The sequence below is a fragment of the Atractosteus spatula genome, chromosome 8, assembly GCF_055471065.1.
Source record: "Atractosteus spatula isolate fAtrSpa1 chromosome 8, fAtrSpa1.hap1, whole genome shotgun sequence".
NCBI lineage: Eukaryota > Metazoa > Chordata > Actinopteri > Semionotiformes > Lepisosteidae > Atractosteus > Atractosteus spatula.
The window spans coordinates 8,573,929-8,597,010 of NC_142713.1; the positions used below are offsets into that span (position 1 = coordinate 8,573,929).

Consider the following 23,082-nt stretch of genomic DNA (forward strand, 5'->3'; position numbering starts at 1 on the left):
TTTCCTTCCAATTATAAAATCTTTATTTTTCTAGGACCATAATATTTGATACAATGACTTACATGTACTTTTTATATATTTGAGGAATAAAACCTAAGTTGCCACATATACCACATAAACTAGTTTTAAATTCTGTTACACATTAAGCATGATAAGCTTAAAAATTAAAAGTGCAGCCCTGAAAGAAAAGGAAAATTACAGAAGTCACAGGTTTGCTGAACTTTAACTGACCCAGCATCTTCTGTATATGGTAGTAACACTGTCCCCTGGTGGAGAGGGGAAGGATGACAATAATTTGGGATTAAAGTAACCTGAAGAGTTGATAATAGCTGTGACAATACCAGAAACCCTCTCTGTGCAGCACTACAGCTACACCTTCAGACGGGGATCCGTTTTGTTTTATCTTTGACTCCTGACTGTTCAAATTAAAGTGCAGACACAGAGGAAAAAGTCTTTATACTGGAATTTATCCAGTGCACTTTCTAATTAAAAGGCAAGTGAAAAACCTCAGCATAAACAAACATTACTGTTGAACGTATAAACTACCTTGCTCTGAACACATAAACCCACGATGGATGTGACACACTGGGGGATTTGTGAAATACTTCACCTTCACAGATACTTCTGATATAATAGCTTCATAACACTATGCAGTACTATGTCAGGCTTTGCATCTGGAAAAATCTGGATTCTTCTGTTGAAACATCAGGACCCTGTCTTACAGTGTGAATTCTTCCCAGTTTCACCGTTTAGAGGTTAACGTCAAGGTAGAGGACACTCTGAAGATCTGTGGCAGCATGTTGCTCAGCTGGTAAAACATTTCCTCAGAGATGCTCTGTTAACAGAGAAAATTAAAGAGTGCAAAGATCACTTTCATGAAGAGGTCAGTATCTGGTATTCTGATGTAAAAGATAGAAAATGTCTGTCTTTTCAGCACAATCGAAACCAATGATCCACTATCTTCACATACAGCAGCTACAGAATGTTTCAAGAAACATTTTAACCAGAACATCGCTTCAAAAGGATTACTTTTTCCTTTGTAGTTTTATTTAAGGATATTATTTGGAGCTTGGCTTAAAATGACAATACAAAGAAAACGCAATGAATGCGACAATTTATACATTTTAAATTTTACATTTTGCATTACAAGGAAATGTTAGCAAATGTAAAAAATCTACTGTGGATTGAGTTATTCATGAATGAATGCATAAGACACCAAAGGAACAGCATACTGTAGGTACAGGCATAATGTACTGTACATAGAACCTAGAAAAGAGCCCATTTACCATGACTATAACTGGTGAGCCACAGCCAATCACAAGTAAAAACTTAAAATAACTGTTCTTCTAATTAACACAGTATATATGAGATTCATTTATATACTGTATATATACTGTATGGTGCTGGGGTACTTTGCAGTTTCTATTTCCAATGCTGTCAGAAAGCAAAGCTACAGTCACCAAATGCTGGTAAGGACTCTTACTGGCCTTGGCCCTGAACGCATCACCATGCTTAATCATACTTTGCAGAGGCCTGCTCTAAATACTCGTGAAACAGCTCCAGTCAAATGTGATTTAAAGCCCCACATTCCCAGGATGATGCTGTGAAGTCATGCTCAAAATTTCATAGTCAATCTATTATTCACATGTAATGACTAATCATAAATAAATAAAACTACACTTAAGAAACACCCACAGTACACTAAAACACAAAACACCACAGAGATTAGTTATTAATAAAGCATTCTAACCATAATATGTGGACTGTGGATGTTATCATCTATGTTGCTTTTTTCTTACATAGCTCTAGATTGACATGGGTATTTGTATGTTATTGTATACCACTGAATAGTAGTTTTTAAATTTCTCATTTAGAACAGTCTAATAATGTGAGTAACAGTTGCTTGCTGTAACGTGCTCAAAGTACTTTCAGCATTGGAAGTGGGACTATTTTCATGGTATCAAATGTATATTGAGAATGTAAATAAGAACTGAAAATATATTTGAATTTCTTTAGAAATGCTCTTTTTTCTCAGAAATAAGACATCATGACTTCCCTCTGAACTCCAATAGCCCTCCCTTTTTTTTGGTTCGTAAGAATATAGTGTTTGGTAAGGATCACAACAAGGCCAGATCCAAAAGTGGCAATAATGCCCTAATACTGTATTTCTCAAAGAGTACAAGGGCTTCTGGTTCCTATTACAGGAGTCTATCCACAGCCTGTTGCTCTCCTGCAAATTCAGGAACAGCTGGTAGGAAACTCAAATGCAAATGTATACAAAACTCCCAAAGGAGTGGATTTTGGGAAATGTTAGTGTAAATCTAACTTCTCCCGAAATAACTGTTGACCTTGCTTTAATGTGTAGAGGTTTTACTGTTTAAAGACTGTGGGTTGTGTTTATTAAAAAAATGTTTCACTTAAAAAAGGATGATAAAATTATGAATGGCATATAACATGTTAAATGTTAGATTACACCGATATTCACATACTCCAGTTCATCATTGGAAAAAATGTGATTTGTGGATGCACACCCTGGACACATCTTACAAAGCTTACACAATCTCACAAACCTGAATTTTATCCAAAATGAATTCCAATTAACCTGAATTTTAATTTGAGTGGAAAGAGCTATTTAAATACAATTTATGATAAGAATGATCAGCACCAAACAGAGACTGAGAAGCACTATAAAATTAAAAGCCTAACCTGAAATACAGGTTAAATTGTATTTTGTCCATAACGCTTGCTCATGTCATTGAACATCAAATGCTGACGCAGCTCCCCATCTGAACTATTAAAACCTACATATGAATTTCAGTGTAAGTCATTATTAAAATTGCTACAGTTTAAACTATGAAGGCTTTCATTTTAATCCAACTACCTGGAACAGAATACGATCCCATTAAGCATCAATACACAGCAGTATTTTGCGAAAAACAATATACTCATTAAAGACAAAAGTCAGAATGACATTCCCCTTGCATGGCAGAAAGCCAGTCAAAAATGTGCAAAATATGTACTATCCACTCTGACTGGTATATACTGTAACTTTCAGACTTGCACTGTTATAGTATTACAGCTTCTTCATTGTAAAATGTATTACATTTGATCAAACGGCATACCTGAGGAACAAGAAACTGCACAGTCCGTGAGATTCCTCCATCCCATGATGCCATCTCCATCATAAAGCCTGAAATGGCAAATGTACATCATGATAAAATTTGCTTATTTTTCTCATGAGTTCAGTCCAATCAATACTCTAATCATAACACATCTCCCTGTAACACTAAACTTTCAATACATCTCTGAATAAGGACGTTTGTTTCAAAAAAGAAAATGAAAAACATATCCTCAATCAGCTCTTGAGTCAGTTTCCTAAAAAGACTTAAGTCACACTTTACAACCCCAGTGTGGCATTTTCTTGTAAACAAGTGTAAACCCAGCAAGGAAAATTATTTAATGAATATACCTGAAAGTATCTGTGCATGGTTTTCTATAAGACATGAAACCCCCTCAGCCATATTTTTCTTACAATATTAACCAAAGTCTTAGCTAAGAAATTTGTAGACACCTGTATTCATGTTACTTGCAGATAAAACAAATTTAAATTTAAACTGTAATTTTATGGCAAACAAATACTCTGAACAAAATACTCATGACTTGAAAATCATGTTGTGCCATTTTGTCCAGGACACTTAATTCCCCAGAATACTGAAAGACAAGTTGAAAGGTCGAGAAGGGTAATTCTAGTGTTTAAAACATTAGGTTTAAGGCAGTTTTGCAGATTTAAGCAAAAAAGAAGATAAACCTGTAACAAGTTAGATGTCACAGAAAATCTCATTATACAAACATTTACCTCTGATGACATGATTACCTGATGGCTAAGCTAAGCATTGTATTCTGTTAACAAGATGAAACACAAGAGAAAGCACATTCTGTCCTCAGAATGCAGCCAATGCAAATTCATGTGATACTCACCTTTCACACATTTGAATACTAACTCTGCACGTTTGAGGCACCAAGGTATGGTCATCTCCTGTGAGGGGAAATGACACAGATCAAAGGATCAAAGAAGGTGCCATAAACTAGCATGACAAGTGAAAACCTCTTCCTCTGTTTATTTTCTCCTTGCATCACATCCTCTAACAATGAGTAACACTGTACTTCAACAGCTGTGTATATGTTAGTTTGAAAGCAATAATAATAAATGAAAACACTGCCGGAAGACACCACCTACTTTCATCATTCATCTGCCCACTTGGACTTAAGACATGTCTGTCGTGATAATGAAGAACAGGGATCCGTGTGGTTTCAGACTGGTAATAATGGGTTTTGGCCAAAAGAAATCTGAAACTCAGCTGACTTAAAATAACGCTCCACCATCAACTCTTAAACACAACATCCGTAAACTAAGAATGAAACCAAGCTTAAAATATTTTTTTTTTGCAAAAAAAGACAAGACGTAGAGACCTCCCTTCCTACTCTGGAGAACCCTTTCAGTTCAGACATGGGAAAAAAATCAAAGTGCCCAGAGTGTATGTGAAAATGTTATTAATGCATGTACACAGTCTGAATCATGACCCACCTTCATGTACTGATAAAAAGCTTGCATGTCCAACAATCATGGGCATAATTGTCAATATCAGCAGCCAGTCTACTTGGTTCTGCTTTTGCCTTGGTACATTTCTTGTTGTCTCTCATCTCCATATGATATAAAAGATATCCATGATAAATAGAGATCAGAGAAATGCAAGAGTGATATAAGGACTATAACGTGAGATTGCATGAATGGGTTCGAACTCGATTTCTCCCTTAGAAGAACAAAACAGCATTTATGGGAAAACATTTAATAAGAGAAGTACAATGAATGTCCCCAGTAGCACATCTAGATGAAAATATCTTTAGACCTTTCTTGAAACATAACACAGACACACCAGGTCAGGGAGCATCTACATTCTGAGAACAGTGGGCATTTCTTTATAGAAACAGTCAAGGGAATACAGGAAGAAATGCAAAATTTAGACCCTGTGAAAGAGGGACCAATCAAACATTCAAGCAGGTTCTCAAAAAGACCCCTGGACCACCAAGTTCCTAATAGCAAAATGACCAAGACATGGTTGAACCTACAGTATCTCGCCTATATTCAGAATGTCATGTATAGCTGTCATTAGATAAAAGCCATATGCTTTAATTGTCTTCATTTACTTATTGGACTGCCATTTTAATACAAACAGACACACATCTTAGAATTATAGCTGTTCTTTAAATGCATATTTTATACCAACTTCTACAATTGGGTTTGCTGAAGAAATCTGGGTAATGTACTTTGCACAAACATACAGTGACAAAACTACCCACCTGAAAGTTAAACCCCTGACCACACAGTTAGTCCCAATTCCAAGGCACGACTCCACACTGTCACCTTCTTTGGTAATATGGCACTAGAGCTGCTAAGTGCTAAAATTTTCCAGAGTGAAAAACTGCGAGTCAATTTAACCACCATTTTTTGAAACCCCAGACCAGAAATATATTGTGAGCAGTTGAGCCCACAGCAGCACATAGCTATGCCGAGTGTTAGACTTCAATGTTGATAAATACTAACATTTAAAGGTCATCAGGCACACGAACAACGGGCATAAAGAAAGTTTTAGCAACATGAGCTTCCTCTACAAAAGTATACAGTATGTACATTAATACTTTCTTAAATATCTACAGAACTGATTGTGACTATTTTGTAACAGGACAAAATAAATAATAGGATTAGCAATAGGAGTGCACTCTGTTGCCTTCATAATCAGTTTATGATCCTTTTAACGTTTTGCTTATGTTTTAATTTTTTCAAAGAAATGCGGTGATACCATGGTTTTTTTTTTCCAGTTTAATTTGTAACATGTTGCTGTTACACTTTTTAGATTGGTACATAATTATATGAATAAAGTATTTTGAATTTCATTAAATTGTTACTTAGATGTGTCCCAGCATATCCTGGCTAAGCAGATGGCAGCGTAATTTATGAACAGGCTTTCAGGACATACCTTCGAGGTTTGTATCACAGAATATATGTCTGTGTATCATGAATACCAGCAGCTAAAGCCTTCAGTTCATCAAACCGTCCATGATTGGTTAGCATACCACTATACTCATTTACCCCACATCCCAGTTGGAAAGGTCAATAAAAATTAAAAAAAGAAGTTCATGACTTCCAAGTAGGTGTAGTGTTTGATATCCTCCATAAGGAAATGCTTTTGCTCTCCACAACACACACTGCATTTCAGCTGGTATTGCGTAACTGAAACAACGTAGATTGAGACAAGGCGATAAAATTAGAAGCATCAGATGCACAGAAAACACATTCATGTGGAGAATCTACCGCAAGGGAAAGAGTTCCTGTCAGCTGGCCAGTTAACTATTGTTTATTTGTAGGTGGCACCAGGCTCAATGTATTTTTTTGTGGAATCAAAGGTCAGATGCATTAATGGTTTCTTTGTCTTTTGATTTGTTTTTTCTTCAGCAACGTAATTGAGGTCGCAGGTTCAAGAGCTTTAAACTCATGTTGTGAAATCTTCCAGGCAAAGTAACGGTGGCGTAGGTCAGCCACATAACATGTACGTAACTATTAAATAGGATGATACCCTCTTACCCTAAACAATTCCAAACGATTTTCTTTTTTTGTTGTTGTTTTTTTATCTTCAGGTATCCAAAGAACACGAGAACCTGAAGACCTGTATCCTTCAACTGAATTTTGCTTTCTTTTTCCAGAACACAAGCCAAGGAAAAATGTTTTCCCAGTTACCCGATGGTGGTCCGTCTCTTGCGTGCCCGATGCCTTTATGATCCTTAGGACCAATAACAGTGGCAAGTACCTTGTTCCATTCGATACCGTTTGACCAGTCTCAGTCTTTTACTTGCTTCTTTTTACTAACGAGCTAACCAGGCAACAACCAAGGCTGCTACAGGTTTGTAAACCGGGAAATTTAATGTCTCCAAAAGACATTAAGCACACAACTACAGACTAGTCTCCGAGTCCTTAAATAGGGAACACGCTTCCCAGCAAGTGAAGCCAGTCCCCTAAGAACTCTGTAAGAGCCCAGTAAATTCCTTTTTTCTTTAGTTGTGACACTGCAGACCTGGCAGCTCCGTTACAGCATCCAAGCGCAAATTCCCTTTTGTAAATGTTTTTAAAATTTTCTAACAACTTTTCCACAGTTGATAAAGACCAATAAATGAAACCTCACAAACGTGTGCTTTAGAATTTTCCCCTCCATCTTACAAGGGGGAAGCCATCATAATCACTCTATTAAACGATTTACAGAACTCATTTGTTTCATCCTACAGGCTCCTGCAGATTTAATCAATATTAATTCTCAGAATTTGACATCTTCACTATTAAATGTTAATCTTCCTATTCAGTGCAGCTCTTCTCAGTACTGTAATTTGATAATAGTTTCATGCAGCTGATATCTGAATCCCCACAGTATCTAATGAGTTTCTCATGATTACATTTCTCATTTCTCATTATTAAATCCAATTAATGTATTTTTAAGGTTACAACATGAATCTTAAAAGTGAAATACCATGTCTGTCTTTTGTGATATCTTTTACCTTTGGAAAGTCCCTTTGCCATGTTTTTAAAGGTTAATTGTCAATTTACATTTCAGCTGTAACGAAAGCAGAAGAATGCAGCATATTTGGATTTCCAGTTAACTAAAATGCCATCAGAAGGTGGTTTGTCTGCTTTTGCTCACCTCAGACATGTCATGCACGAGAAGCAGAGGAATGGTAATCGTCGTGATGTCATGTGTGCAGCAGACTTTGAGTATGTTTCTGAGGCCCATTATAGCAGGGTCCCGTGCTGTGATGTTCCCAGACCTCACGTTGTCATCAACGCAGAGATGGAAAACAATATGCACTTCAGAGAGGTTAGAGTGGCGGGAGATGTAGAATTCGCCTAATAAGAAAAAGATGCAGTGATATAAATGAAATAAAAGATCATTTCAGATAACATACACGTGTTAGGATAAATATACGAGTAGATACACAAGCCCACATTCAAATAATTAGGTCTCTGGGGTCTCCTTGCAAAATGTAGAACAGACTTTTAATTAGACTTACATTAGTTATTTGTGAAATTCAGTATAATTTTTTATGTATTGAGGCACTTTTTAATTATTTTTTTTTACTTCAAAGCACACATAAGAAATGTTTGTAATATTTCGATATACATGGAAGACAAAACTATTACAGCATTATCCATCACATAGGATTCACATATTGATATATGTGGTCCATTGCTGTCAGCAAGGGAAGGTCTATCTGTCCCAGTTCTATAGACCTTATTGTATTGTTTCTGTAAAGTGAAACAATTGCAGTAATAGAGTTCAGCACCATGGACAGCTCTGAATAATCTGCAAGAGGTATCCAAGTTAATTAGTTTAGCTCATAACACACGTCTGACAGCTCCTATAGCCTCAGGCAAGTCCCCCTTTGAATTACATATCCAGAAAGGTATCCCTGTCATATCTTATATTGTGTCTTTAAAATGCTATTATGGAGTTTTTGGCTTTTCCGGATGAACCTGAGAGAACCTGCTGGAGCAACCTGTTGGCTTATATTAGATGAATTTACAAAATTGTGAATTTTATTTTTTTTTATTAAAAAGACTGAGGCATGATCACTCGGAGCCTCAACTGTCCTCTCCTGAACATAGCACAACACCTTTCTGCTTGCAGTGTCACAGGAAGTGGCTTTAGCACATTTGAAAAGACAAGCATCTGTTTTCTCAGACAGGTGCTGGGGCTGTTCCGGTGATAACTAGCTGAAGAAATCTGATTATTCCAAATTGATTTTTTACAAAATGTCAAACAAATGGGGGAAAAGGTGCTTTCCAACCTGGAAGAATATTTGAAGGATTTCTTTCAAGATTTTTGGACTTATCTTCACAGGTTCCATTTCTGGATTGATCTTAAAGGAAAAGAAAGGTAAACATGAAATCAGTTTTCATGTATCAACTTTAAAAATGGCAAAAATGCAATGATAAGCGTATGTCAAAATGTAGTACAAAATAAGATATTTAGTTTACCCTGTTGCCTGCTTAAAAACAAAGGAGAAGGATTCATTTGAATATTTAAATAACATTCTGAATATCACACATTTCCCTAACGACATTCCCTGGTTAGATACAAATCTAACCAGGGAATGGAAACGTGCAATATTTTTTAAATACATAAGTGTATATTCTGACTTTTAACTAATAAGGAAGTGTGCACCTAAAATCTCAAGATAACGGTTTAGTAACCGACAAAACATGGTGCTTCTTATAGAATTTGAGGGATATTACAGGATCCAAATGTAAAAAAATACTACATAGTTTAAAAAATGAATTCAAAATTCAAAATCAAATTAATCAAAATAACTTGTGTATTAACAGGCACAACAAAACCCCATATAAGAGAAAAGTTTCTTATACAGGGTTTTGAGCACATCCCAACACAAAACACAAAAAAAAGTCATTTAGTTCAAATTGTGTAATAAGTCATAAGAATTATGTAGTGGTTTTCAGAGCCTACAAGCAATAAAACAGAAAAGCCTCATCAATCCTGACCACTTCCAAATTTCTCTTTTCAACAAAGCTGACATCACTCTTCTTTTATTGCTTGATAAATAAATACTATGGTGTGTGGTTGACTGTTTATTCTCACTTTAAATCCTGGGAGTAACTCACTGACCTCCACAATGAATCACATAATCACATGATTTACCTGCATAGTAAGACATTAAAAAGAATGTAGCACTACGATAGCCCAAATTATCAAAATTAAACTGCTCATGATATTCCAACATACCTTTTCAGCTTTTTAAAAATCATATCAAATCTTTATGATCATGAAAGAGCAACATGGTAGACAATTTAAAGTAGAATTATGTAGTTTTTTTAGTTCTAATATGTTCTCATACTTTAAGATGCTTTAAGATGTTGTAGGTTTTTATATTTTAATATATGTCGCATTGCATAAAATACATACATAAAAATAAGAACAGTATCTTAATAAGCTACACGGATCCTTTCATTAATGTGGAGAAAAAAACACTGTATAATTCAACAATGAACAATGCGATTCATAATCTATACTATTGTTAGCTTTGTATGTGGACCTTCAACATTACATCTACCAGAATATGTCAATACCATTTCATCAACAAAGATGCATATAAAACAGTCCAGATTTTATTATTAGCAGTAATAGTGATTATCCTCATTATATGAAACTTTTCTTGACACTCCACTCAAAGTGTATTAAAGATCATGAGGATCTCCCCTCAACCTCCACCTCCAATTTGTAGCCCCCACCTGGATGACGTGACGGCAACCTAAGTGCACCAGTGCGCTCACTATCAGTGGGGAGTGATGAAGCCAGTTCATTGATGGGGATCATGAGGAGGCCACGATTGGTAAAGGCCAATGCGAAATTGGCCGGGGAACAAACATCAAAAAGCTGGTGAACCGACACCTGACTGCAGATACGCCTGGGAAGAGACAATCTGCACTACCTGCAAAACTAAAGAAAGACTTATCCCGCTTCCTCTTTTAATGTTTGGATATTTTCTTTAAAAAGACTCGTCTATGCACAGCACGGGCACAAACTGTGCAGGAGCGATGCGACACACCCACCCCACACACACACACAGTTGTGGAAGCAAGACAGAGTGAGGGTGGCCCGCACTGCAGTATCCTCCGCCGCTGTACAGACCAGATCCAAGGAACGTACCAGGCTGCTCCCTCAGCTTGCTGTTTCGCTGTGCTCGGGCATACAGCACCACCTGCTGGAACACCTCCAACTGCTCCTCCAGCCGAGGGAAATGGAAGTCGGTGCACTCCTTTGACACCGTAGCAAAATCTGGGACAGACACAGAGCGGCCACTCAACTAATAATAATAACATCACTTTATTAATCTTTTACAATTTCTTGCATTAGGAATTATCTTTTCGCATACCCCAGCTTGCTCTCCATGAGGCACACAGACAGACAGATAGGGAGAGAGCCTGGGGTCAGAGTGCAGGGTCAGCCATTTATACAGCACCCCTGGAGTTGTTGGGGTTAAGGGCCTTGCTCAGGAGCCCAGCGGAGTAGGATTCCTCTGCCGGCTGCGGGATTTGAACCGGCAACCTTCCAGCCACAAGCACAGATCCTTAGCCACAGAGCCACCGCTCTGCCCCAATTGAGAGGATACTACAGCAGTATCCTCTCAATTGCATGGACGTGGTTGATGTAATGATTGTGTGCTCTTAGACACACAATGGTACACCAATAAACTAAAAATACTAAACTATGTCTGTAGTTACTGTAATCAATTGCACTGAGCTCTCTTTATTATTACACATCATATTCATACACACAAACAGATCTAGAAAGACAAATGGTTCTTTTCAAGAGCGCAACTAGAACAGGATAAAGGCAGCTTGTCATAGAATCTAATATGGTATTTAAAAATAGAAAAAGTGAAAAGGTTGAAACATTTAAATATAAATCTAAGAATTCATTATTGATTATTATTTCAGGAAGACATTCCATTTAGACATACACTTAACTCAATGCATTGTAAAATGGGTTTCTGAATTCTTCTTAAAAAGATTAATTTTATAGCAGGAAGTATATTAAACCACAGCACATGAATGATATATACTAGCAGAAGAGAGGTTACAAGCATCGTACTTGATGGAAGATGTTGACTGTAAAACAATTTGTTAAGTGAAAACCTTTCAGCGCCTGCCCAAGATATTAACGTGACATAGCAAAACCCACAGGGCCAGTTTAGGACTAGAGATGAAGGACGGAGAAGGAGATCTATCCATCCATCAACTTTCTAACCGTTTTATCTAATACAGGGTTGCAGGAAACTGGACCCTATCCTGGCAAGCAAAGTGGGATTCATGTTGCACGGGATGCCAGTCCATCACAGGGCACAGAGACAGACACAAACATACTCACACTAGGGCCAACCTCCCCAGAAGCCAATTAAGCTACCAGTAAGCTTTGGTTATGGGAGGAAACCGGAGCACTCGAAGAATGCAAATACGAGAACATATAAACTCCACTCAGATAGCACCCCAGGAATTGAACCCGGGGCCCCAGAGCTGTGAGACAGCAATGCTAACCACTCCGCCATCATGCTGCCTGACAAGCAGATTCAGGTGGAAATCATTGGAATGCTGCTTTTAAGGCAGAGAGAACAATAATAATAAAATTAATAATAATAATAATACTATACTTATACAGCACTTACAGGGTGTATAACGCTGCCTAGGCTAGTACTGTTAGCCCTTCATTTGCTCGTCTATGGACAGCATGTTGCACCATTGTACTTATTGGACACCCAATCTGTATATACCTAGGCACATTTTGCACATATGTTACTGTTTTTACAGTGACTATGATCATATTTTGCATATTTTTATTTATTTTGTATTACTGTAGGTATTCTAATTTGTTTGTCTATCCTGATGTCTGTTTTTTTTTTTTTGCTCGTCTTGGGCTGCTGTAACACATCAATTTCCCTTCGGAACCAATAAAGTCTTATCTATCTATCTTTTCTGGACACTCCACTCAAAGCACTTTACAGTTAATGGGGACCCCCCTCCACCACCACCAGTGTGCAGCCCCACCTGGATGATGCGACAGCAGCCATAGTGCGCCAGTACGTTCACCACACATCAGCTATCAGTGGGGATGAAGCCAGTTGATAGATGGGGATTATTAGGAGGCCATGATTGGTAAGGGCCAACGGGAAATTTGGGACTTTTAATGACCACAGAGAGTCAGGACCTTGGTTTTACATCTCATTTGAAGGATGGCGTGTTTTTACAATATAGTGTTCCCATCACTATACTGGGACATTAGGACCCACACAGACAATGAGGTGAGCGCCCCCTTCTGGCCCCACTAACACCTCTTCCAGCAGCAACCTTAGTTTTTCCCAGGAGGTCTCCCATCCAGGTACTGACCAGGCTCACACCTGCTGAGCTTCAGTGGGCTGCCAGTTGTGAGTTGCCTGGTGATATGGCTGCTGTATCTGTAATCTCTAAATGTATTTGTAACACAAAAGTAGTGGGTGTCTGGCATAAGCCATGCAGCCATAATGTTAAAGCATATTCACTGGAAAATAATGAGAAATAAGTGGATAAGAACTCCAGATCAATCTACCAGCCACCAGGCAAGGACGATGGGCAAGAAGCAACTCTTTGCTCTTTCTGCTGATAGACGTTTGAACTGCAGACGTGGGCCACTGAGCCGCACCCAGGCTCACCTCTCTTGATGCCGCTGTAGGAGTTGATGCGGTTGTCCACCAGCAGCACCAGCCCGCACAGCGAGGAGGAGTAGAGGGACAGCGCCGTCTGCAGCCGCTGCAGTTTCACCCCGCTGCGGTGGTGCCGCTTGTGCTTGCAGAAATCCAGCACGTGGGCTCGCACCAGACGCAGGTTGTGCATCGTCTTCAGCTGCGCCCCTTGAAGGGAAAAAAAATGAGGAGGAAGTCAGATTTTGGTTTTCGGTAGTTCCCTGCATCCACCCGTTTCAAATCAAATCAAAGTTTATTTATCAAATGCACAACAATACAGCGTGCAGCAGTAGTTGCTGGCAGTGAAATGTCTTTTCTGCGAGCTCACAAGAATCACAAGAATCACAAGAATCACAAGAAACACAAGAAACACAAGAAACACAAGAAACACAAGAATCACAAGAATCACAAAATTGAGATTACGAAAATAAGGTTACATAATAATAGATGTAATAGAAATTGAATCAAACTCAATATGAGTAGAGCTGCTATGTGTCCATGGTGCATGCAATATATACAAGTAGTGCGGTTATGCTGAATACAGTGAAAACTGTGTGTCCATGTAGCCATTACAGGTGATTTGCTAAAGGAGCTGCAGGTTGGCTATTTAGCAGTCTTACTGCCTGGAGGTAGAAGCTGTTCCGTAATCTGTTGGATTTGAACCGAATGCTGTAACGGCTTCATCCCGTTCAGGGTCACAGGAGAACCTGAGCCTATCTGGGCGTGGGAAGCCAGTTATGATCTTCTAATATAATTAATCCAAAATTATTTATTGCCAAAATCTACAGTCTCTGTAAAGAAGTCATTTGAGGGCAACCCCTCGCAAAAAGTGGTTGCATTTGATTAAAATGTTTAAAACTTTACATTGAAATCTTTAATAGTCCTAGGCCCTAATATCCAGTAGCACAGGTTCCAAAGTCCACACAACGTTTAGATTTTTTCACCATTTCTTGGCCTTGCACTGACATTTTTGATAGGACAGAAGGGTCTGCTTGTGTCAGGTCTGGAGTATCTTGCAAAGTTACAAGAGAAAATCCTCTGGTTGTCAGTGTGGTGTAGTTTTGGTATAATCACTGTAAAAAAATCGTGCCTGCATTTTATGATTTAATGATTTTATGATTATACACCTTTATACAGATATGAGTGAGACCAGTACTTCTCAACATGGCAATAATCCCTGCTGACAATTAATGGTGTTACTGAGGCAGCAAATAGCAGTACCTAAGTGAATTGTAAAACTCTCCTCTAGTTGTCTCTGGTCTTCAAACAATCTTTCACTAGGCTCCTGAGATTCACTCAGCTGGCTTGGTTGGACCTTAATCTCTTCACTTTAAAGACAGAAAAGAAAACAGTGTCGTGAAAACATCTTGATTTTAAACAGAGTTACTGTCATAGACACAGATATACAGTAATTCTGGGAACCTTACTTCTTTAGCATGTCACTTGCTAACAGTGCGATATTCTATGTTAATCCAAACTTTGTTTACAATGATATCATTCCTAAACTAGCAGAACACAAGACTTCTAGCAGACGTAATCTAACACTAATATACCATTTCACATGTAGCAATAAACAAAGTTTATTCGTTCCAAGTATTAATATACTGAGAGCCAGCACTAAGCAGAGAAAACACAGCAGTCCATATGAGCAAAACACAAAGAAATAGGTGATGTCCAACAAACCCTACCTGATGGTACTGTTGTTGGGGTTCTGTAAATCCTGGTGCAGTTTCATCACCCACTCCTGGTACTCTTGCTTCTGGATCGTTGTTACATGTTTCAGTTCATTGGCCCATTTGTTTTCCAGATCCTAAACACAAACCATGAACCAAACATTTTACAAATGGAAGAAGGTGCATATGAAGAAGTAAGGAGATGTAAGGAAGAAGATTAAATAAATCCACTGGGCCCCTTATCTAAGCCATGTTACGAGCAGCTTTTAGGTGGAATTACTGTACCTCACCAAGATCCACTTCGATTTCCCTCTTTGAATAAACCTCTGCCACACACTTGTCCAACAGTCCACAAAGTTAAGAAGGCTGAGACATTATTCCCAAACCCAGTCTTTCTCACTGTCTTGAGATCTGAGGGACATGACTTAGAACATAACATCACTTTATTAGCCCTATACAATTTCTTGCATTAGGAATTTGTCTTTTCGCATATCCCAGCTTGCTCTCCATGAGACACAGACACACAGACAGGGAGAGAAGCTTGGGGTCAGAGCACAGGGTCAGCCATTGTACAGCACCCCTGGAGCAGTTGGGCTTAAGGGCCTTGCTCAGGGGCCCAACGGAATAGGATTCCTCTGCCAGCTGCGGGATTTGAACCAGCAACCTTCCAGCCACAGGCGCAGATCCTTAGCCACAGAGCCACCGCTCTGCCCCACTTGTACAGAACAGCAGACAGAATCATACAGGCAGCATACAGTCTTCCCTACCTGTTGGGCGTCAAAATGCTGAGCAGCAACTGCATTCACATCCTGGTCACTCAACGTTTTCCCCAGCTCTTGCATCACTTTATCCATTTCTGCCGATTGTCTGCTCAACACAGCACAGATGCGCAGAGAATCCAAGCAAACCTTTTAAAATCTGAACTGCTATGTCATTGCTTTCCTTATAATGTTTGTTTTCAATATAGTTCCTAACATGAAATGATACCTGTTCTATACATCATCCTTATCAATACAGAACAGAATGGCATTTAAGAACAATTAAATACAAAACAAAATGGGTCCAGAAAGTTCCGGAGCTTCACAGAATTTATATAAAGTGAATACAAAAGATCAATTTGGGTTAAAAAAATCTTACATTACCTATTTTTTTTTCATTAAAATTCTAAAACAAAAGCTATGAAAACTATTTTACAGTATTTTAAACTATAGTTTAACCATAATAGTTTTTAGCTAAATCTATTTTAATAAAAGAAATGTACGCTTCATACAACAGTGACACTGTAAGCAGTTTTTACAATGTTATTGTATACCACATTTTTAAAAAAGGAAATAGATACCAACAAAGTGAATAACTCATCTCCAATAGCAAACATTGCCAACTCCAACTGCTCCAATTAACAATTAAACAGAATTTAACAATACTTTTGCATATGTAGACACAAGTACTGTGCATGGTTGCCATATTCTTAAGCAATAAACAAACCTTTCCTGTAATTTCTTCAGCTCCATGTCTCTTTCACTTATGAGCTCAGAAATGCTGACAAAGTAGTTGTGCTCCAGGTTCAGCAGAGTCTCAGAGGCTGGTGAATGGATCAGGTCATGATAAACGTCAGCAAAATCTTCATCCCAGTTGGGCTCCTCTGGTCGGACGTGTTCCAGTGTAGTCTGTGCCAAGAATAAAAAAATTAAGTGGAGAAAACACAACATGCATTACCCGCAAAATCACTATACAGTATTTGAGTGCAGAAACCACTTTGTTATCCCGATCTGTCATATCACGCTGTGATGTCAAACGTATGGAAACAGGGAGGCTTTAGACGCATGGCTCTTTCCTAACCACAAAGAACAGCCTGTTCAGATCCAGTGAACAATGCCTTATTTTTTAGAAAAATTGCAAATTCCAAATGATCTTTTTGTCTGTTCCACCCAATGCGCAGCAGCCAGCCAGTGACGTGTCGTTCATGTCTTGGGTGGCAGCTCCGAACACAGCAACCACACATAAGGGAAAATACAGAACTGGGAAAGTAGAGAACTGTCAAGACTCCTCAGATCTACCGGCTTTTGAGACAGCTGGTTGAATGCTGCTGCTTGGGGAATCTCTGTCCAGAGTTCAATATTTTACTGCTATAACAACTAGTTGCATGCAATGTGGTTGGGTGAGCTCATACAGTTAAATGATATACAATACAAATAAAACCAGTAATGGACACATTTCACATTTCATCTCAAACACACACCAGTAATCAAACAAATAACAGTGAGAGACAGAATCACAGCTTTCCAATGACATCTTCAATGGCTGCTTAATAAGACAAAGATCTGTACATCTCCAGCACAAAACACAGAAAAAACAAGCTTCATCTTTACAGTGTTGAATACCGCTGTTCTGTGACAAAAGTAATTAGAATGAAACAATCCTTAAAATGTTTAAAAGAATCTCTTGTTTTCATGATCATTATTGTAATCTTTGACACATGTACTCAAGCACAGTCCTTCATCCATGACTGCTGAAGTGAAGACGTTGCAGTTCTATGTTCAATACTACTTTCCTCTCTCCCTTAACTTTTAATATATTTTTTTTAATACGCCTTGTTTCTAAAGTCAAATTTGGCCTTTCATCTAGTAAAGTGCCCGCAAGGTCAATTCAACTTGTATTTTATTGCCCAATGTACAATTAACTTTACCTGCACAAAATGACACTGACAAGAGTGAGGCTGTTTTCTGTGTTTTCTCAGACCCTCTTGTGGAAAGTGTAATTGCTCTTTATAAGAGAGAGATAAGATCACTCTATTAGCCAGATGCAATTTCTTGCATTAGGAAATTGTCTTTTCGCATACCCCAGCTTCCTCTCCATGAGACACACAGACAGGAAGAGAAGCTGGGGGTCAGAGTGAAGGGTCAGCCATTGTACAGTGCCCCTGGAGCAGTTGGGGTTAAGGGCCTTGCTCAGGGGCCCAATGGAGTAGGAGTTCTCTGCCGGCTGTTGTCAGACCTTAAGTATATTCAGGGAACGTTTTTTTTTTGGCAATATTTACAGTACAACTGTCACATACAAAAAATATGCAGAAAACTTGCAAATTAACGATTAGCAACTTAAAAAACACTTTGAGCATAAATGTAGACCTTAGTGGCGGGGCGGTGGCACAGTGATTGGCATCGCTCGCCAGCGCTGGGTTCATTTTTCTATCAGCGTGGAGTTTGTATGTTCTCCTCACGTATGCATGGGTTATCTCTGGGTGCTACGGTTTCCTCCCACAATCCAAAAATATAGTGTTAGGTTAATTAGCATCTAGGAAAATTGGGTTAAGGGCCTTGCTCAGGGGCCCAATGGGGCAGGGTTCCTCTCCTGGCCATGGGATTTGAACCGGCAACCTTCCAGCCACAGAGCCACTGCTCCGCCCCCTTTCACGAGTCATGTAACAAGATGCATGGTGATTCTGTGAGCTTGGTTTGTGTGTCACACTTGGTGAGTGTGAACAGGATTCTGCAAGTGATGGCACAGAATTGGCTCAGGGTCACTGGTGAAAAGGCTGGGATAAGGTGGGATAAGGGAACTCTCTGCTCCTGGTGCAGCACCGACTCCTGTGACCTCCCAAGTGCCAGTAGCCCCACTGTAACATCAGTGAAAGACATCCTTCTCTTCTCTAATTGGTGTTGAGCTTCTTGTACTCCACTGCAGAGCTCGTAAGTTGTCAAAAAAATGAATGATTAAACAAATACATTTGGCAATTCTAAGTTCATCTGGTAAATAAAAAATAATTGCTGCTTCTGAATTATAAAAGACACAAGGAGTTTAAAATATGGTTTTTACCTGGTAATGTCATAGTATTTAACAACAGAGGTGGTAAGGTAGCCTCTTACCTAACCTGTATATACCACCCTCATGTTAACATTACTTTTTATTAAGACTCTTACAAGGTCCTTGCTTCAGAAGATGGAAATGTCTTCTTCCAACAAATATTTCATGCAGGAATAATTTCAATACAGTTTTTGAATCATGACAAAATATGTTAATACAATCCCATTTATTTACAATAACAGAGACCACAAAAAATATACACATCCTTTCCAAAGTAACACATTTTGTGTCTTAACTGCCTGAAATCACAACATGTTCAATCAAAATTTATTCATTTACACAGTTATTGTAAATAAATAAATGTTATTTACACATTTTAACAAACATCCTCCAAGTGAAAAACAAATAATTCAAACATTCCAAAAAGTAATTACAGTACAAAGAGAATGGAGACTTTCTCTAACACGAAGAACTGAAACAAAAATTAAAACGAGAAAAGTTCTGGAGTCTTTTACTTTAACAGAAGAAGATCTGATTCCTAATCTTACTACATAAGAAGAGTACATCTATATACAGTAAAAGGGCACATATTAATACAAACTTTAAAATGGATTAAGGAAGAGGGAGATGAACTTTTCTGGCAATATTTAAAACATTCATGGGCCATCAATCTTTCATATTCCTTTTGAGTTTGAGAATCTTTGAAACCTAACCGTGAGCAACATGATGGACATTAAAACATTTAAAGCCACTTTAAATAAGCTGGATCGCTTCCATAAATATTTATTTGCAACAGCAGTAAAATGTTAATAGCTATCCTGAATGCAATAGCAAGCCAACACGACTTTATTGGAACACTCTGCTTTCTTTTTAAGTGTCTGACCATGTGGCTTCAGAATCTCAACTACAGGAGTTGAAGCTAAGAAGGACAGGCCTGTGAAAAAGGAGCTGTGGATGTCCATTTCAGAATTGCTTTATGGCATACTTTAAACTTTTCTGGCTCAATTAATTCTAAATTAAATTAAAAATTATTTTAGCTCAAATAAAGGCGGTTTTATCTTCCTATTACTTTGCTTATGACCACAGATCTGAAAAACTTCTCAAAAACAGCAGAGCAGTGGTTTATGCCGGCTTCTGAAAAGTTTTAGTATCACTTCTGAATTCCGTCATTTGTGCGTCTGTATGTCTGGTGAAATGCAGGGTTGAAGAATTCCTCCTTTCAACAAGACAACCCACTGAACTAATTCTAGCACAGATCTCTTTGCCTTTTGGAATTTATTTTCCTTGAGGTAATTCAAAACATGGAATGACTGGAATGAACATCCATCCATTCCCTGTCCCGGCAAGAAAGGAGTGTAGGATTCACCTACAGGGCAGATACAGGCCAATTTTCCTCGAAGCCAATTAATCTACTAGTACGTCTTTGGATTGTGGAAAGAAATCAGAGCACCTGGAGGAACCCCACGAGAACATGCAAACTCCATGCTGATAGAACTTCAGGTCCGGAATTGAACCCAGGGCCTCGGTGTGGTGAGGCAGCTATGTTAACCACTGGGCTGCCGTATCGTCCAACTGAAATTAACACTCATAGTAAATTCAGAGCTGAAGGGAACCTTAGCATCGAACTGAATTCCACTGAAATGCGTCCTTGCAAATCACAGGATAACAAATCAACAGCACAAAACAGATCTTTTAAAGATTTAAAAAGATGAAAAAAGGAGTTCCATAATCTTCTTCAGCCAAACTCTTCGGGAATCAGCCCCATAAAACACAGGGTAGTGTTCTGAGTGCAACATGCTGCCTTTTCTATTATTGGCTGAGTCACTTACCTCGGTATAAGCTTTCTCCCAGGCGCTGGTAAGTAGGTCAATGTCCAAGTCTCCAGTCCTGAGCCTTTCCAAGGCTAATTCTGCCTCTCTGTCATAGTCCTTAATAGTTTGTTCCTCAATAAACTTGCAAAGGGCATCCTTTAAATCTGACAAAGACAAAAACAGACGAATCAGACACGTTAAGACAATCCTGTCATACAAACCACCATGCGCATTACCTGCTGTTGTCAGACTTTCTATTTATTGGTAGAAGCTACCTGGTATATTTCCGACAATTAAGGATTGACTGCTCTGTAATCTAGTATGGATAAGGGCTCATCAGATCCAGTAAAGTATGTTGAATTTCATGATTTTCTTACGGTTAACATGAAGTACTATGTAATCCAATAAGTGTGGAACCTGACAGACAGTGTTCAAAGATTTCTCATTAAATCAGCCTGCATTTGAATTGTTACCATATGCTAAAGAACACGGGCAACTTAAAAATCGGAAGCTTTGAAATTAGCCTGTAGCTGGACTTCGGGATCTATTTGTATTATTTTAACAAAGGAAATGAACAATTTAACAATAGCAGCAATTCAATCCATTTTCTAACCACTTTTAATTCAGGGTCATCTCCGGGGAGCCAGAGCCTATCCTGGCAAGCAAGAAGCGCATGGCAGGATACACCCAGTCTGTACCCAGTACCCTGTGTCAGGTCACACACACACAGACATGCACACACTCACTACATAGACAATATTCCCAGGAGCCGATTAACCTACCACCATGTCTTGGGACGGCGGGAGAAATCTGGAGCATCTGGAGGAAACGTACGTGAGCATGGAGAGAACATACAAACTCCACACAGACAGCTCCCCAGGTCCAGAATGCACTGCGAGTCAGCAATGGTAACCAATGTGCCACGGTGCCAACCCAATCAGCAGTTTTGACGTTTTCAGGATCCCAACCATCCTGGCCATAAACTGCTCCCCCCCCCCCTTCTGCCCTACTGCAGTGCGCATCCTCAACAGCTAACTGCACTGGTTCAGAACTCAATGCACCTCTGCACTGCATGAACTGCCATGTTTTTTTCAATACCATATATTTATTGTGCTTTACAACATATTTATTTTTCTGGTCGTTTTTCCTTATTCTGCTTGTAATGTACTGTCTACATTGTGTGGTGTTGTCTGTTGTACTGCGTGTGTCCCGAGAGATCAGCACGAATAAGAGTTCCAATGTGCATGTACTTATGGCAATAAAATCCTCTACCTCTACTACTTATCTTGGTTTCACCCGTGCATAAACTTTGTTCCAAAACTCTTGGCTCATTTTTTAAAAAAAAATTCCAAGTGAATGATGAAGGCTGGCAATGAATTTCATTGCTTCGTCAGAAAGCCTAAGCCTCAAAAGATGGCTCTTTTTTGATCTAGGGAGAAACAAAATGCTATTTCTTAAAATAAATGTATTCTAATAAAATAACTTCTTAATTCACTGACTGGGTAGGCTGAAGAACACCACAATATGTTTGGCCAAATCTGATATGGACTGTTGAGCCTTCTTAGGCTTCTTCTTCAGGAAAGAACCTCTGCTTCCTCCTTTGCAGTCTCCCATTCCTGACACAGGTCACCACTTGACCCTATTTGAACAGTATGTGCAAAATTAAATTGGTCCTGATTTTAGTTGTTTTTTTATCCCCGAAGGCATCTTTTAAACACCAAACAAAGCCTGTTGTCCAAGTATTCGCTATGTGACAGTGAACTCACCATCTTCGACGAAGCAAGGCAGTCTGTGCAACAGCATTAGCCTGCCGTGGAGATCGCTGAGGTTTTCCTCCACTGGGAATTTCAAAGGAACCGTAAGGGTACAGGACTGTCGCCCTGCCGTGAACCGAAACACAAATTCCTTCTCCGAGGTGGAGCCTTTGCCTTTGTTTCTTTTCATTCTTGATTATTCGGTTCTGTCGAGAACGAGAAACAAGCAGCACACGAAAACAAAATAAGTCCCAGTCACAATTTCTCGTGCACTTAAATCAAGGAAGAAATCTGTCGGGGTTAAAATATGATCATTTATGACAAAAAAAGATAAATAGGGACCAAATACCGTCTTCGAAATAAAAATCACCGACAAAGACTGTAGTTACCTTGAAAATGCAAACCTTTATCTCAGAGATACGACATTCAACTATTAGTAGTTGCAGACGTTGTAGTATAACGTGCTAAAGAGATTTTTCTCACTTTATACTTGGGTGTAAAAAATAGTTTATTTCTTCCTATATAATTCACAAAACTTCTATTTACAATTCCGGCAGGACGCATGAGCACGTGACCCTATCAGCTGACATATTGACTAAACTGCAGATTGTGAAAAGCACTTTCGACTTTTCAAACTTTTCAGACTTGCGTCTCTCCAAAAAAGTGATAAAAATATTTATATTTTATGAATAATTAAAAAGAAAACCCAGA

General features: G+C 38.7%; 1 protein-coding gene across 1 annotated transcript; it reads right to left on the reverse strand.

The window, feature by feature from the left end:
- Positions 1-22,976, reverse strand: ferry3 (FERRY endosomal RAB5 effector complex subunit 3). Its single transcript, XM_088923973.1, has 14 exons — positions 22,761-22,976; positions 22,384-22,577; positions 20,636-20,781; positions 16,491-16,672; positions 15,773-15,872; positions 15,021-15,142; positions 14,554-14,660; positions 13,303-13,500; positions 10,767-10,895; positions 8,890-8,961; positions 7,746-7,948; positions 3,979-4,036; positions 3,123-3,190; positions 1-835 (listed from the first exon to the last, which is right to left on the reverse strand). The coding sequence occupies exons 2-14, from the start codon at positions 22,559-22,561 to the stop codon at positions 743-745; spliced, it is 1,656 nt and encodes a 551-aa protein (XP_088780099.1). The 5' UTR covers positions 22,562-22,577; positions 22,761-22,976; the 3' UTR covers positions 1-742.
- Between the last annotated feature and the right edge of the window lie 106 nt (positions 22,977-23,082).

Bases quoted from the DNA above. Each gene is read 5' to 3' on its own strand.
- ferry3 (XM_088923973.1), bottom strand. From the start codon at position 22,561: ATGAAAAGAAACAAAGGCAAAGGCTCCACCTCGGAGAAGGAATTTGTG. The intron at 15,873-16,490 runs GTTTGTTTATTG...TGTGTTGAGCAG, and splicing joins CTGAAGAAATTACAGGAAAG to ACAATCGGCAGAAATGGATA. The intron at 10,896-13,302 runs GTGAGCCTGGGT...TGTCTGTCCCAG, and splicing joins CTACAGCGGCATCAAGAGAG to ATTTTGCTACGGTGTCAAAG.